Raw genomic sequence first — 14748 nt, forward strand, 5'->3', positions numbered from 1 at the left:
TTCTATGTTTTCTTTGACTCTTTACTGCTGAATCAAAAGAATTTTTTGTTTTGGTCACCATAGCAGCATTCCACCAGGTACTATAGCGGTCGATACAATAAATAATAATCATTCCTCATCTTTGATCTTCGTCTTGAATCCTTCTTTCTGCTGTATTTGTCCTACATCGATTTGATACTAGAGCTATATGTTTGATTGCCGTACATCATATAAACTATTACATGAGTAAAATGTTAGCATTATATTAGTGCCTCATATGCCAAAGCATTTCTATTATATTCTGTTTCTGTACAAGACAAATGTGGATGTAATTACTATCCAAATTTTTTTTATGTCATTGTATAAAATATATGGTAGCAAATAAATTAGTTTAACATGCAAGCAAATAATTGTATTCTGGAAAGAAAGAGGATATATCCTGTTGTTTAGAACAATTTCACCAACAATAACGCCTATCATCCATACTTTTCTAGTGACCTAAACAAGGTGGTGCACATGATATGTGAAAAGAAATGATCTAGCCCATGTCACATGAGAATCTTGAATGTTCAACAAAAATTTCTATGTCAAAAATGAAGCAATTAATGATAATTTGGCAACCCAAACTTTACAAGATGTAAAAGCAACTGTGAAAGTTTTAAAATCACCATTGACTAAAATACAGAGCTTAAAATTATCAGCTTATTCTTGCTAAATCTGCATCTGTAAAACTAAGATACATAAATACTAGACTTCATTGCTTCACATAGATATAGGATAACATGTGAGAAACCGACTACGTGGATATAAGTATTAACTAACCCATGTAAATTCCCCATTCGAGCCCAAGCAAGGAAGGCTGGACCACCAAAAAAGTCACCCAAATTTTCACTGCTAACATTAAAACCCTGAGATAGCATACCTTAATCAGCAAATTTACATGTAGGAAAATGGGGGGAATAACATAATGAGTTCACAGCCCAACTCAGTGACATTTTAAAAATTGAATATACAATAGAAACCATTTTAGAGTACGCAAATAACCACAATAACCAAATGAAGCTTCAATGCACAAATCCAATACATGTAGCCTAATTAAAATCATGTCATACTAGGATATATCTGAGTATCTAACATATAAAGTATAACACAGGTAACATCAGCCCATTGATAAGCCTATCCTATTTAATATCGGGATTTCAAATATCAGGGTATTGGCCCCACTAATAGGGCCCACCCCTATTAACCCCTGGGGCACTAGAGTTCACCCCATTTATACTACAAGACACCAGAATTTTGGGATTCCTACCCCTATGACCACATGTTAGTATTCATCTACTAACCAACCGATATAATGCATATCAAATGACTCAAATAATGGCTTTCAAGCCTATGATCTAACATATCTCTTTACAAATGCTTCAAATATCAATTTTATTTTGAGCATAAAATTAGAAAATATAGTATTTTCATAAGTATATAATCTCTGTAGCGCATTCATGCAAAGCAAAGACAGTCATATGTAAAACCGAATTTTTGCAAAACATAAATGGCAACATTTGCATTGAGCAAGAAATGTAACAAGTACCATATAAAGAACTCATACCAAATCTAAATCCTATTGCTCAAAGATGTTCACGAGACATATCATTTGATTATGAATAGCTATTCCACTCATTCATAAGATATAAAATATATTTCATTTCAGCTACATACATAAATTAGAAAACCAATTCTATTACCTTTAGATAATCAAATATTCTACTCCCAAAACATTAATTAGAAGAGCCTTTGAATCTTAACATGAAATGTGCAAACAACATAACTTAGGCTACTATTCATGCACTTCAAAATCTGTAGTTAATGTCTTCTGATATTGTAATAGTTTTGCTAACTTATTCTATAAGCCCCATCGCTTCTATTCATTTTGGATACCATGTTTTCAAGTAGAAGCTAGTCTCTCTAACTCACAAAAAATAAAACTCTTTTTAAAACAATACTCTTTAACAATTTAACTCTTACTAGACAAAATCAGGATCCTTTGGACAACTCAAATCTTAAAATACACCATATAATCATTGATCAAGAACTAAAAAACTCCAAATTAATCATCTATTTCAGACAATACTAGATACGGAAATATATCTATTCATAGATAAGGGACCCAAAACGATGGTTCTAAGTTTCGGCCAATCCTAATCCAAGGTTTCAGCCTGGTATCAGCCGATACCTGATCCGTTTCAGGTAAGGATTGACCGTATCGGCCAAAACTGACCAAAACCAGGAGAGAGAAAGGGAGAAAGAGAGGGAGGAGAGTAAGAAAAAAAAAGAGAAAGAGAGAGAGAGAGAGAGATAAAGAGAGCTCGTTGGAGGGAGTATGAGAAAAAGAGAAAATACCTCGTTAGAGCTCGTCGGAGAAGTATCTCCGGAGAAGAATCAAAGAGGGAGAGACCGAGAGAGAAGGAAGTTGGTGAAGGAGAGGGAGAGTTAGTGGGAGAGAGAGAGGAGAGAGAACCAAAGAGGGAGAGATCGAGAGAAGGGAATCGATGAAGGAGAGAGAGAGTTAATGAGAAAGAGAGAGTTAATGAGAAAGAGGGAGAGGTAGTTGGAGAGAAAATTAATAAAAGAGAGAGTGGGAAAGAGTTTGATAAGTGAGAGTGAGGGAGAGAGTAAGATTTTTTTATTTGTATTAGAGAGAGAGCGAGTGTAAGTGGTAGAAAGAGAGATAAAAATTAAGACAATATTTATTATTTTATTTTTGGATTTATATATGAATAATTTATATTTACATCTTATCATTATTGTTTTTTTAAAATGTTAGAATTTTTCTATGTTTTAAAGGTTATTTCAAAATACAAACCGATACAGACGGCTGATACCACCGATAATTATCGTTTTTTTGGACGGCCGATCCCGATCCCAATTTCAATACTTGAAACCTTGCCCAATACATTGTTGTTTTTCATAGCTTTCAGCTTAAAAGAGAATACCAGTTAATCAACTAGAAAATAATATATATATATATATATATATATCAGCTTGCAAACACCCATAGCTAAAATCAAGAATTGTGTGAGCTGTGCTACTTTAATTATCACATCACTAGCCTCTAATAGTAAATTCCTCGTGCAATTTTCAAGGTTGAAAAATGAGCATATTTGCTTGGTTAGTCTACTACAACAAATATCACCGAGTATCCTCGAACTAGTGGTAAGCCCTCTATAAAGTCCATGAATATGTCCTTCCACACACAGTCCAACACAGGCAAGGGTTGTAAAAGCCTAGCTAGCTTCATCATCTCCGTCTCCATCTTCACCTGTTGGCACGTCTCGCAAGCCCTCACATGTGCTCTAACGCTTTTCTTCAGTCTAGGCCAGGTACAACTTTGGGAAATCATCTTATAAGTCCTCAAAACACCCTCGTATCCCTCATTTGGAGTGTGATGGAAGTGCTCCAACAATTCGGTCTGCAACGATGCATCTTCAAGCACACAAATGCACCTACGATCGAGTAAAAGCCCATCTCGGTCTTCCAATTCGAGGTGGCTCTCCGGATTAGCTCTACTTTCCTACAGCAAACCTCTCACATATGGATCAGTATTAGCTACTCTTTGTAGGTCCTCGAGAAAGGGAAAAGGAGTGGAATAGGCTGTGAGTTCAACTTCATTTGGTTGACGCGATAAAGCATTCGCCACTTGATTCTCCATTCATTTTTTGTATTGCAACTCATAATTGATCTTAGCAATTTTGCAACCCATTGCTACTGTGCCGACGTATGGATACATTGTTCTATAAAGTACGGAAGACTCCTCTAGTCGATACGGATGATAAAGCAGTGTCCAATTAGATACGGCCTCCACTTTGTCACCTTGTGCAGAATTGTCAGCATCTCTCACTCGTATATCGAAAGTTGCTGTGATTTTCTAGATAATGCTTTGCTCAAAAATACTATACGTCTGCCCTCTTACATGAGAATAGCACATATTCCCACTCCGGATGCATCGCATTCAATGATGAAGCTCTTGGTGAAATCGGGTAGCACCAAAATCAGCACCGTCATCATTGCTGATTTTAATGCCTCAAAAGTTGTCGCAGCTTTGTCGCTCCATTCAAATACATCCTTCTTTAGGAGCTGTGAGGGGTGCTGTGATCTTCCCATAACCAGCCACGAACCTCCTATAATAGCCCATCAAACCGAAGAATCTTGTAAGTTCACGCACAATTTTCAATTGTGGCCACTCGATCATACATGCAACTTTGTTTGGATCGACAGCCACACCTTCAACTGAGATTATATGACTAAGGTACTCCACATTTTTTGCTTCGCCCACAAGCATTTGAGCATCTTCACCTTCGGCGAATTGGCCTATAAAATCTTCAACGCCTTACATAGATGTCGTAAGTGCTCCTCAAAATTCATGTTGTACATTAAAATGTCGTCAAAGAAAACCCAAGACTTATCGTCATAGGAGAGGTTTGAAAACTTCATTCATTAACCCTTGAAAGGTCGCTGGAGCATTGGTCAATCCAAAGGGCATGACCAAGAACTCATGGTGGCCATCATGAGTCCAAAAGGTTATTTTGTGCACATCGGCTAAATCAATTCGGATTAGGTGATAACTAGCTTGAATATCTAATTTGTTGAAGTAAAAGGCTCTCTTTAACTCATCCAGTAGCTCCTTTATATATCGGTCCTTGACGGTAATGGCATTTAAGGCATGGTAGTCGACAGAATAATGCAAGCTCCATCTTTCTTCCGAACTAGTAGAACTAGCGATGAGTAGATGCTCTGGCTTGGTCGGATGATGTCTTGCTCCACCATCTACGTAACTCATGTTGTAATCCCTTCTTTTTAGACATGCAGGTACCTATAAGATCTCATGTTGGCCGGCTCAACCCCCTACATGATGTGATTTGGACTTCACCGAGTCATCTCGAGCATGGATACACCCTATGGGAGTCTTTTCTTATTGTGTTTAGTTATTTATTTCAGAAAAATAAGAATTCTATATGTCGCATGGATACCTTATGGATACAGTGAATTGTCTCGAGCATGGATACATCGGCAATTGGGTGTTTGTGAGAGTACAACCGTATCGACAGGTGACCTTGGATCCGATGCGTAATCAAAAGTTAGCACATCGCTACTTTGATCTGTTTCGGGTGTTAAAGCGTATCGGTCCGGTTGGATATCATTTGGAATTGTCGGAGGGGTTAAGAGTACATCTTGTCTTCCATGTTTCATTGTTGAGGGAGCGGATTGGAGATCATCAGGTCGTTAGATTAGTTCTACCGGAGCCATTGGAGGAGACAGATTGTAGAGTCAGTTCGTGTACTTGCCAGTCGCTGCCAACGTCATGGTACCAAATTAGAGATAGAGGTTCTAGTTGAGTGGCTTGGTAAGCCATCCGATAAGGCGACATGGGAGTTGGAGACGAACATCTTAGAGCGTTTCCCCGACTTTACACCTTGAGGACAAGGTGGGGGAAGCGTGGTGGGCTGATACACCTTGTTAAAGTCTTTTCTTATTGCATTAGTTATTTATTTTTATTTAAATAAATTTCCTGTAGGTCACGTTCGAATGCGGAAAGGGTCACGTTCGAATGCAGAAAGGGCCGCGTTCGAACACCTTTGAGAATGCCCGCATCAGGTTCGCAAAAACAGAGAACGCGAAATGTGCGTTCGAACTCGATCAAGCGCATTCGAATGCTGCGTTCGAACGTCTGCATCAGGTTCGCATCGACAAAGAACGCATTTTGTGCGTTCGAACATGATCGGCAAGAGTCCACTAGAATTAGGGTTAATAATTGTTATTTTGGTTTGTTGGCTAGCCTCTATAAAGGTGTGGATGGCAGCCAAAATCATTATGCTATTGGAATATTAGTTCTTGCCTCTCTATTATCTTTCTACCTTAATCTCCCTCCTTCCTCTTCACCAACCTTCCAGTTCTATCATTGGCAAGGTCTCTCCTAACTTCTAATCTCCCTCGTCTGTCGAGTCATCCCTCGTCTGTCGAGTCATCCCTCTTCCTTGGAATCTCGACCACTTCTTCCCCTTCGTCTTTATCCCTTAAACAACATCACCCATCTACCCTTATCTCCATTATCATCCATAACTTTAACATCCACTCCACCCGCAATATATCATGTTTTCGTCCCAGTTGCAATTCGAATCTGCGAAGGGCATAAATACGAAAAACGTAGATCAAGGAGTTACGGATCGATTCCACTTAGTTTTGTAATTTTATGACTACGGGAGAATATTTGGTGAATATTTTCCCTCGGTTGCACGGACTACTTCCTACTATCAATTCAGATCTTGAAGGGATCGTTCCGTAGCCTATCCATTGAATAATCCGCATGTGGATCCGATCAGTTAGGGATTTTTACTCCTACAAATAGGAGTGGACATGTGTTTGATAAGATCATAGAATGAATCTAAGTTTAGCCAAATATTTCTTATCGTCTTTATCTTTTTTACTTTAGCCGTCAGATTGCCTTTATCTTTCTAGGAGTAGATCATAGCCGTAGAAACATCCTGATCTTCCAAACTCTAGCCACCTTCCTTCACCAGCAGCCACCCTATCTTACGGCCGTCCACCACCACTCTTAGTCGTCTGCCACCCTCCAACGACCACCGCAACGTCGGTTATTTACTGTAATGCCCTATTTGACCTTGCTCCGCTATTTTAACCATAACTTTCCATCCAGATCTCCGATTGACTTCATTCCAAAGCCATTAGATCCGGGACTTCCGATATTACTATCCCTCAAAATCTCAGGATCATCCTACGGATGGATCGCTCCAGATCTGGTTTATAACAAAAGAGGATTATGTGGGCCAAGCATAATTTGTCAAAGATAAGATTCTTGATAACCTTCAATGAGAAAATGCTGACTATATACTGGCTTTTATAGAATCTATTTAAGTGGTATCGATCATTGTAGACAATGACACACATTGTTTTAATATATGAGAGGTAGGATACAATAAAGACAATCATATATAGGAATAAAAACAAAAAGGAAGGCGATGAGTACCTCTCTTATTTAGTAGTGCATAAGATTCTAAATAATAGGTAGGACAAAAGCAATACACTACTCTATTATTTAACATGTTCTTTAAATCCAAGGTGATTTTAAGACTTTGAATTATACGCTCACTTTAATGTCTTGTCTTTGTTTCACTATTTTGACAATCATATTATACCTCATCATGGATTGAAGAGGATCTAAATCGTGTACCTCTGCATAATGGCATGGAAATTCTCGGATGAGGAACAAATGCTTAAAGAGATTCTCTTAGAATAGGGAGAGAAGAAAGAAAAATTATATATGAGAAGTATGCCAATTTCTCTAATTTTACTAGAGGTTTTGCCGATTATGATTTTATTAATAGAAATTATTTTGATCCAAAAATGTGGTGGATTGTTCATCGTACCTCTGCACCTACACTTTGGTTACTTGACAACCTAGCTCATCTTCATGCTGTGAGAGAAATTGAAGGCTTTGAAGCGCATACTTATTTATTCAAACGGTGAAGAAAATAAGATAACTCACAATGAGCTGAAGATTTAGTATGTGTACATACTAATCTTTGCCTTCTATCAAGATAGTCTACAGAATATATGAAAGGGAAAACCAAGATGTGAGACATAGGTAAAGATGCCTTTGACATTTTTGATGGTATGAGTATTAGAACATGCCGATAGTTTAATTGTCAAGTGCATTTGTTTATGAAAAGTACAAGAAAGCATTATTCAAATAACACATAATTAAATAGACATTACCTTTCATCCAACCAGAATTTTGAAGAAAATAAATATTCCATGTAAATTTTATACATGCAGTCTTTTTACTGATGATAACCAACTACTTGTAATTAAAATCTTCACAGATGTTAGTGCATCTAGAAGGTCAGTACATTTAACAAAAAGAACTAAGAAAGGCATTTTGAGAAGAATAAAACTCTTTATTTTACCTTAAATACTTTTTGCCAAATGGCCTCTTGTCCTGTGAATGCCAAAGGCAAGTTAACTCCTTGGAGAACCATCCAATCGATCTCTTTCTCCCATCTTTTCCAATCCCACCAGACAAAAGAGTCTACAATGAAGTGCACAAGGAGAACAAAAATTGACATCTTAAGATGAATATAAAGGAGAACAAAAATTGACACTGTAGTAGACTTCTACATTCACTAGTGACAAATTTCATTGACTGCTGTTTTCATAAAAGCTCAACACAAGATGGAGAGAGGGGGGGGACACTTTTCTCACTCTAGATGAGTTTTTACAAATCCCTAGGTGCACTAAATTGTTACAAAGTTCTTAAACTTTAAATTCTAACAGATTATAGTCCAGACCAGATACAAAATGAAGGACAGGCCAGACGCTTGACCTACGAACTTCTTAGGTCTTAACGCCCCAAAGAGAATGCATGGCTACATGCTGTAAAAGGATAATTCTTAACCCTCGTTCCTAACCTTAGTTATAACAAAATTCCTTTATAGATTATTTTGTAATTACTGAAGACCTACAAGCAAGGATTTTATTTTATCGACCTATCGAGTACAATCTTCCTTTATAGATTATTTTATAGACCTATTTTGTAACTACTGAAGACCTATAACAAAATTCTTGACCCTCTTTCCTTATTGAACACAGATATCTCTATAAGATTTTATTTTTTATCATTATCTCCTGAATAGAATAGTGAATAAGATATTAATCTTGGATCCTTTGAGTAGATCAAATTTACCTTTTCTTTCCTCCTACATCACTAAGCCACCATAACCTGCATAGTTGCAAGCCGTGGGGGTTAAGTGTCGATCAGCTTGTATCATGCAGACAGAATATGTGTTGCCATTCTTAAAACTTTGACTCCTATCATGGAAAGCCCTAATTTAGTTTCAATTTTTTCGCTTCATATATTCATTGTTGGATTGCCATATTTACCATCTTGAGAAAAAATTGTGACTTCTTTAAGAATGAAGTGTACATTCGCTCAACCAGATTACATCTTTATTTTGTCCAAGAAGACGCTGTGAAGCATGGACATAGATACAAGATATACAGACATCAATGATTGGGAAACCTAGGTACAAAAAATCAAAAACAAAGAAATTATGCTAATGATATGCAAGATATGTATACATATATACATATCAACGATGGCCGTGCTGACGATAGTGCCGGTCAACACGAGGCGTGCCAAGCGGCACACCCCGCCATGCGAGTGGCATACCCCTACGTGCTACTGTCACGCATTTAAATTATTTTTAATAAACTTTTTAGGATATTTAAAGATGTTTTTTTGGTCTTTGATATGTCAATTTTTAGTTTTTGATTTAAATATATATATTAAAAGTTTAAAATCTACATTATAATGTTTTATCTTTAGATTATTTTTGTAAATGACATATTTTATTAAAGATAAAGTAATAGTTAAATATAAATATATTCAACATATACTATGATTAAAGACATTTATTAAACTAATATTAATAATTGAACACTCCATAATATAATTGAATACATAATATTAATCAATAATAGTTTAATAATTAAAATTAATATCTAGTTAACGTAAAATGACGAGGAGAATTAAATACTTCATTTGTCGGCATAAAAATAACATGAGAATGTTGAATTAAAAACTGTCAATATTTTTCAAAACTCATTCACTAATAGTATTGCTCATCGTAATGTCTCACATAGTCTTCATACAAATAGAAATTTTATAATTCTCCTATAATATGATATAAATATTGAACATGCACAAAAATGGATGACACCGGCACAGGCACAGACACACTATAAATATATACAGATTGATATGATGGTAATTATGATGAACTCATATCATTCTGTGAGTGCATCTCTCCTAATATCCTGCTACCTACAAATTCAAGTCTTCTATAAAAAGAATTTTCAATGACAGAGACGCATGTCTCATCTCCATTATCACCGCCACCAGACTAAGTCTCATTATTATCACTAACACCATCACCATCATCATCATCATTATCATCATTATCATCAATTTTATCTAAGCCTTCTAAATGATCAATTGGTCAGTTAATTTAATAATGACCGATGAAAATAAAAAAAAATTTAAAAAATGGCTCCACATGGCACAATGGTTGGAATGGAGCCATGCCGAACGGGACACAGCCATGCCAACCCGACACAGTTCGACACAGCATGGGTGCCCGTCAGCACGGCTCGACACGGGTCGGAACGAGGGTGTGCCACTGGCACACCCCGTGCCAAGTGCCATGCTATTACTGGCACGGCAAGTGCCGGTCGGCATGTCGTGCCGACCGACACGACCATCCAAATACCTATACATATAAAATGTTCTGCATATGAATACTTTGAGGAGTTCATGTAGTCATGGTAGTTCATAAAAGCACATCCTGAATATCCATCAAATCATCCATTCAAGCCAACGGATCTAATAAACTCTATATTACATTAGTTACTAGATGTAAGATAAAAAAGCAAATTTGTTCTGTAAATCATAATCTAAGCTGCCTTTTACCCATAAAACATGTCTCTTGCAATGCAAATAAGGTCAACATTTTTCATAATTGAAGCCTTGTAGGAAACATGGATCTACCTAGAAATGAAATGTAGTAATCTCGTTCAGTTTGATTTATCTTCATAGAACTATATAAAGTATCCGAGATACAAAAATGAATAATCCGACCTTATGCACAATATTAATTTTGTTGTAAAACATATCAAATTACCCAATACATATTTAGAGAATATTTCCAACAGGGTATCTGACACACCTAAAACATGGAAGTATCAGTTTTTCCCAGAGTAGACAAAATAATTATCTTAGCTGCAATTTATGGAACTAAAGACTCATAAACTCTAGATCAGACAGGACTTTTAATTCAAAATTTCTCTAACCAGAAGGATAAATGTTTCAAACTGTACCACCATGAAATTGGCTTAAGTATTCACCATTTCACATACTCAATATGGGGACTTAGAGAACTAGAGAACAAGGAATTCTTCACAGAACAGAAACTGGCAAATTATTAAAATTCCTAAACATTTTTAACTGAATTCTGTTTAAAGTTGTCTTCCTATCTCAGGACCAAAAGTATGACCAATATTTTGTCTTGATCATGAGAGATATAGAAGTCAAAACTGACCTAATATTTACACAATACAGTAATTAAGCAATGATTAACATGATAAAATACAAGAGAAGTATGTCAAAAACTTACAACTAGAGGTGACAACATTTTGATAGTAACTCCAAGGAACTGGACGATCAACTTTCACACCCTGGTCTTCTACATGTGGAAGGGAACCAGGTGATGGGACAGAGGCCAACTGAACTCCACCAGTCTTATCCCATGAAATATGAGCACCACACCAGTACTTTAAGTACCAATGAAGACCAGATGAAAGTTCAACTGCTGTTGAAGCCTGAATCCTAGAAGTCAACAACAAAAGGGATACAAATAAACAAGTGTTCCAGCATAAGAAGGAAACACACAACTGCTCAATATTTTTTTTAAAGTTAAAATTGTTTAGACATTTGGACCAACCCTCCCAAGAAAAGAGTCATAATAGACTCAAACTATATGCATATAATACTCTAGAAAAATTCACTAAATATCAACCCTAATGTCCACCACGAGGGAATTTCGATCCCATGACATTTGGTAGGACTAAACCATTAAACTACAGTAGTGACCTACAACTATTCAATACTAGTGTTGTATTGAAATGAAAGAGAGTGAATTCATCATCAGAAAAATACTTAATAAATGCATATGTATGAGAAAAATGCTACTCCATTGGACTGCAAATAAGCAGAGGTCAGCCTGATAAGTGTGGAACAATCTTACTTGGAGCTCACCCTAGCTATGGAATAAGTTATGATTTGGCTTGGACTAGTAGAACTTAGTTAAAGCTCGATCAAGCACTAAATAATATAACCTTTATTTTAAAGCATAAACTAGAGTTGAACTTTGCTTCAAGAACTTCAGCAATCAAATTAAACTCAGACGATGTGTTGGCTTGCAATAATCTCCAAAGCTCCTATAAAAATGATTCAGAAACTACAATTCAAGAGGGAACAACAATTAATGCAAGCCAACATAAAATGCATACAATATCTCTGCTGCATCACCGCTTGACTTGTCGATATTACTAATCCGAAAGCAACTCGATTCCCCGCAAATTCCCTACAAAGGCACTTAGATACTATGAACTCAGTTTCAATACCATGATCACCAAGGGTGTAAGAGACATCACCCACCTTGGAATCGATCTCGAAGCGGAAGCTTGAGATGTGGGTCGGAAGCAGCCTCTCGAGGACCCTTGCCGCAGCAGCCTCTTGGACCGAAGGAGGAGCTCTCTGGCTTTCCATTTTTCTGAGTAGATCCTCCATGCTTGACTTCCATGGCGATGATGCAGGTAGAAGGAGAAGGAGCAAAAGGAGATCGAGAAGCAGACGATGGTAGGCTCTCATCACTGAAGAGTTTGGTCAGTTCTCTTCTCCCAGTATCATGGACAGAGGATCGAAGAGGGATCGAAGAGGGATCGAAGAGGGATCCGGAAGGTGGATAGGCTGCTACTTAGACGTGATCATCTGGCGATCATCTGGCGGGGGGCCGTATTTGGGCCCGGCTTTTCAACCCAATCGGGCTTAAATATTGGCTTAAATATTTGTTCACCGCCACCCACCATTCACTCGGGTCAGGCCGAGTTTGGACCGGACTAGAATATTCTAGCCTGTTACCGCCCACTAGCCCATTACATATTGGGCTTGGGTTGGATATAATGGCTCTAACATAATGCATTAAATATAAAAATTATTATATTTTATTGGGCCGAGTTTAATGGGCTTATATGAAGATATTTTAGTTATCTTTCATAAAAACATACATATGTATTAATATATAGTTTACTAAATATCCAATGTGGGACTAAAATAATTATATAAATATGTATACATTATGGGTTGGGCTATAGATGAGAGTAGTAGATCGGGCTTTTGGGCCCGGCCGGGCAGGCAAAGGTTTAGCCCATGCCGCCCACTACCATATCGGACTCGGGTCGGGTCGGGCCTAAATCGGGCTCGAGTCGGGCCAGGCCTAAATCAGGCTCGAGTTGGGCCGGGCCTAAATCGGGCTCGAGCCGGGCTTAGCTCGGTTAAAACCGGTGGATTCAGGCCGAGTTTGGGTGGGTCGAGCCTAATGATCATGTCTAGCTGCTAGAGAAAAATAGACATGGGTGGGCCCAGTACAAGGATGTGCAGCATGAGATTTAGTTCTGAGCCCCAACATCCGCATAGAAAAGAAACATCCCATAGAAAAGAAAGGACTAGCAAGAAAAATATGTCTCCAAGAGACTAGGTGGCATCAGTTTTCACCTGAGAGAACTAGAGAGAAGAAGATTAAGATGAAGAGGTAAAGAGATCGAGGAAGAGGTAAATGCGAATAATCCTTCATACCCTAGATTAGGTCTCCACATATATAAAGACTAACCCTAAATTAAACTGTGACACCCAAACCCTAAACACGTGCATGGCACGAGCCCATACGACACGTGCGTAGCACCAAACCATTTGGTTGGATACTAACAATCAAATAAACCTGTAACAACATCATAATTTTATCCATAATATCTAGACCAAGAATAACTCAAGTCTAACTGTCAACATCATACAGATAACCCTATCTGGGCCCCACACAGGCCACAACACATCATCAAGAGTTTTTCACAACTACATAGACACAACAAAGGTATATGCATAATTATACAAGTACAAAGTCACCTGCTAAAATATAAGACAAGGATACAGATACACTTTGGAGAAGGTCTACTGATATATTAAATAAGATAACTTATCTGGCATATAACACTAATCACACTCTACTCCTCACTCACCGGCAAGACCTCTAAGGGAGAATCCTACTCCTCTCGTTCACTTGGGTTTTTGGGAAAGGAGAAAACAAAGAGAGTCATGAGCTAAAGGCTTAGTGAATAGACCTTACCCCGAATCAGTGATGTCAAACAGAGAGTAAATCAAGTACTGGATAATATGAATCAGAAAGAGTATCATGTCATGAATGAGTAAATGGATGTGTCCTTAATAATACATAAATAAAACATATATATAACATGTCATAACTGATAATAATACATAATCCTCGACAATGAATAAATAGGTCACCACATCATATGATCATCATAACTCTCTTTCTAATATGACACATGATGCATGCCGACCATGATCACGTTATGATATCAAATGCAATCATATATGATGTATATTGACTACTCGATAATCAGGTATGTTAGATAATAATGAAATCATATGCATTTCTTAACATCACGATCATCACCGACATCCCGGTATAATATCATTATACTAGACTACTGTGCACAGTCAACACTCGGTACCCGGTCTCAACATCATGCCCGAAGGCTCCGAGCATACTCTGCCATCGGCAAGGAGTATCTCAAATATAACCATACCCTACCATCCGCTAAGGGTATCAACATCCATCCAGACCGGGCACCCCACATAGTTAATAGAAACCTCGTGATGATAACTCGCCACATATGCCCTAGCGAACGGCATGTGTCCGATTGTCTGTGCGCACATACTCAACTGATCTCGAACATGGGCCACGAGATATCGCATATCAGCGTCCATAATCATCACTTTAGGCACCCCTAACCCTGGCGCCTACTCGGGTATCCTCATGCTTTCTATCAGCTATTCTATCAATC

The 14748-nt window shown here is 37.6% G+C and overlaps 1 protein-coding gene across 1 annotated transcript in view; it reads right to left on the reverse strand.

The window, feature by feature from the left end:
* Window positions 1-12641, reverse strand: part of LOC140790361 (alpha-N-acetylglucosaminidase) — a 67357-nt gene extending 54716 nt beyond the window's left edge. Inside the window, exons 1-5 of the mRNA XM_073140413.1 lie at window positions 12266-12641; window positions 12118-12191; window positions 11223-11434; window positions 7959-8080; window positions 802-887 (exon numbers count right to left, since the gene is read on the reverse strand). Of these exons, the coding sequence (XP_072996514.1) occupies window positions 802-887; window positions 7959-8080; window positions 11223-11434; window positions 12118-12191; window positions 12266-12478 (707 nt within the window). The 5' untranslated portion in view covers window positions 12479-12641. The remainder of the gene's footprint in view (window positions 1-801; window positions 888-7958; window positions 8081-11222; window positions 11435-12117; window positions 12192-12265) is intronic.
* Window positions 12642-14748: the final 2107 nt, after the last annotated feature.

Source organism: Typha latifolia, chromosome 6, assembly GCF_019914945.1.
Source record: "Typha latifolia isolate L0001 chromosome 6, TyphaL0001v2, whole genome shotgun sequence".
Lineage (NCBI taxonomy): Eukaryota > Viridiplantae > Streptophyta > Magnoliopsida > Poales > Typhaceae > Typha > Typha latifolia.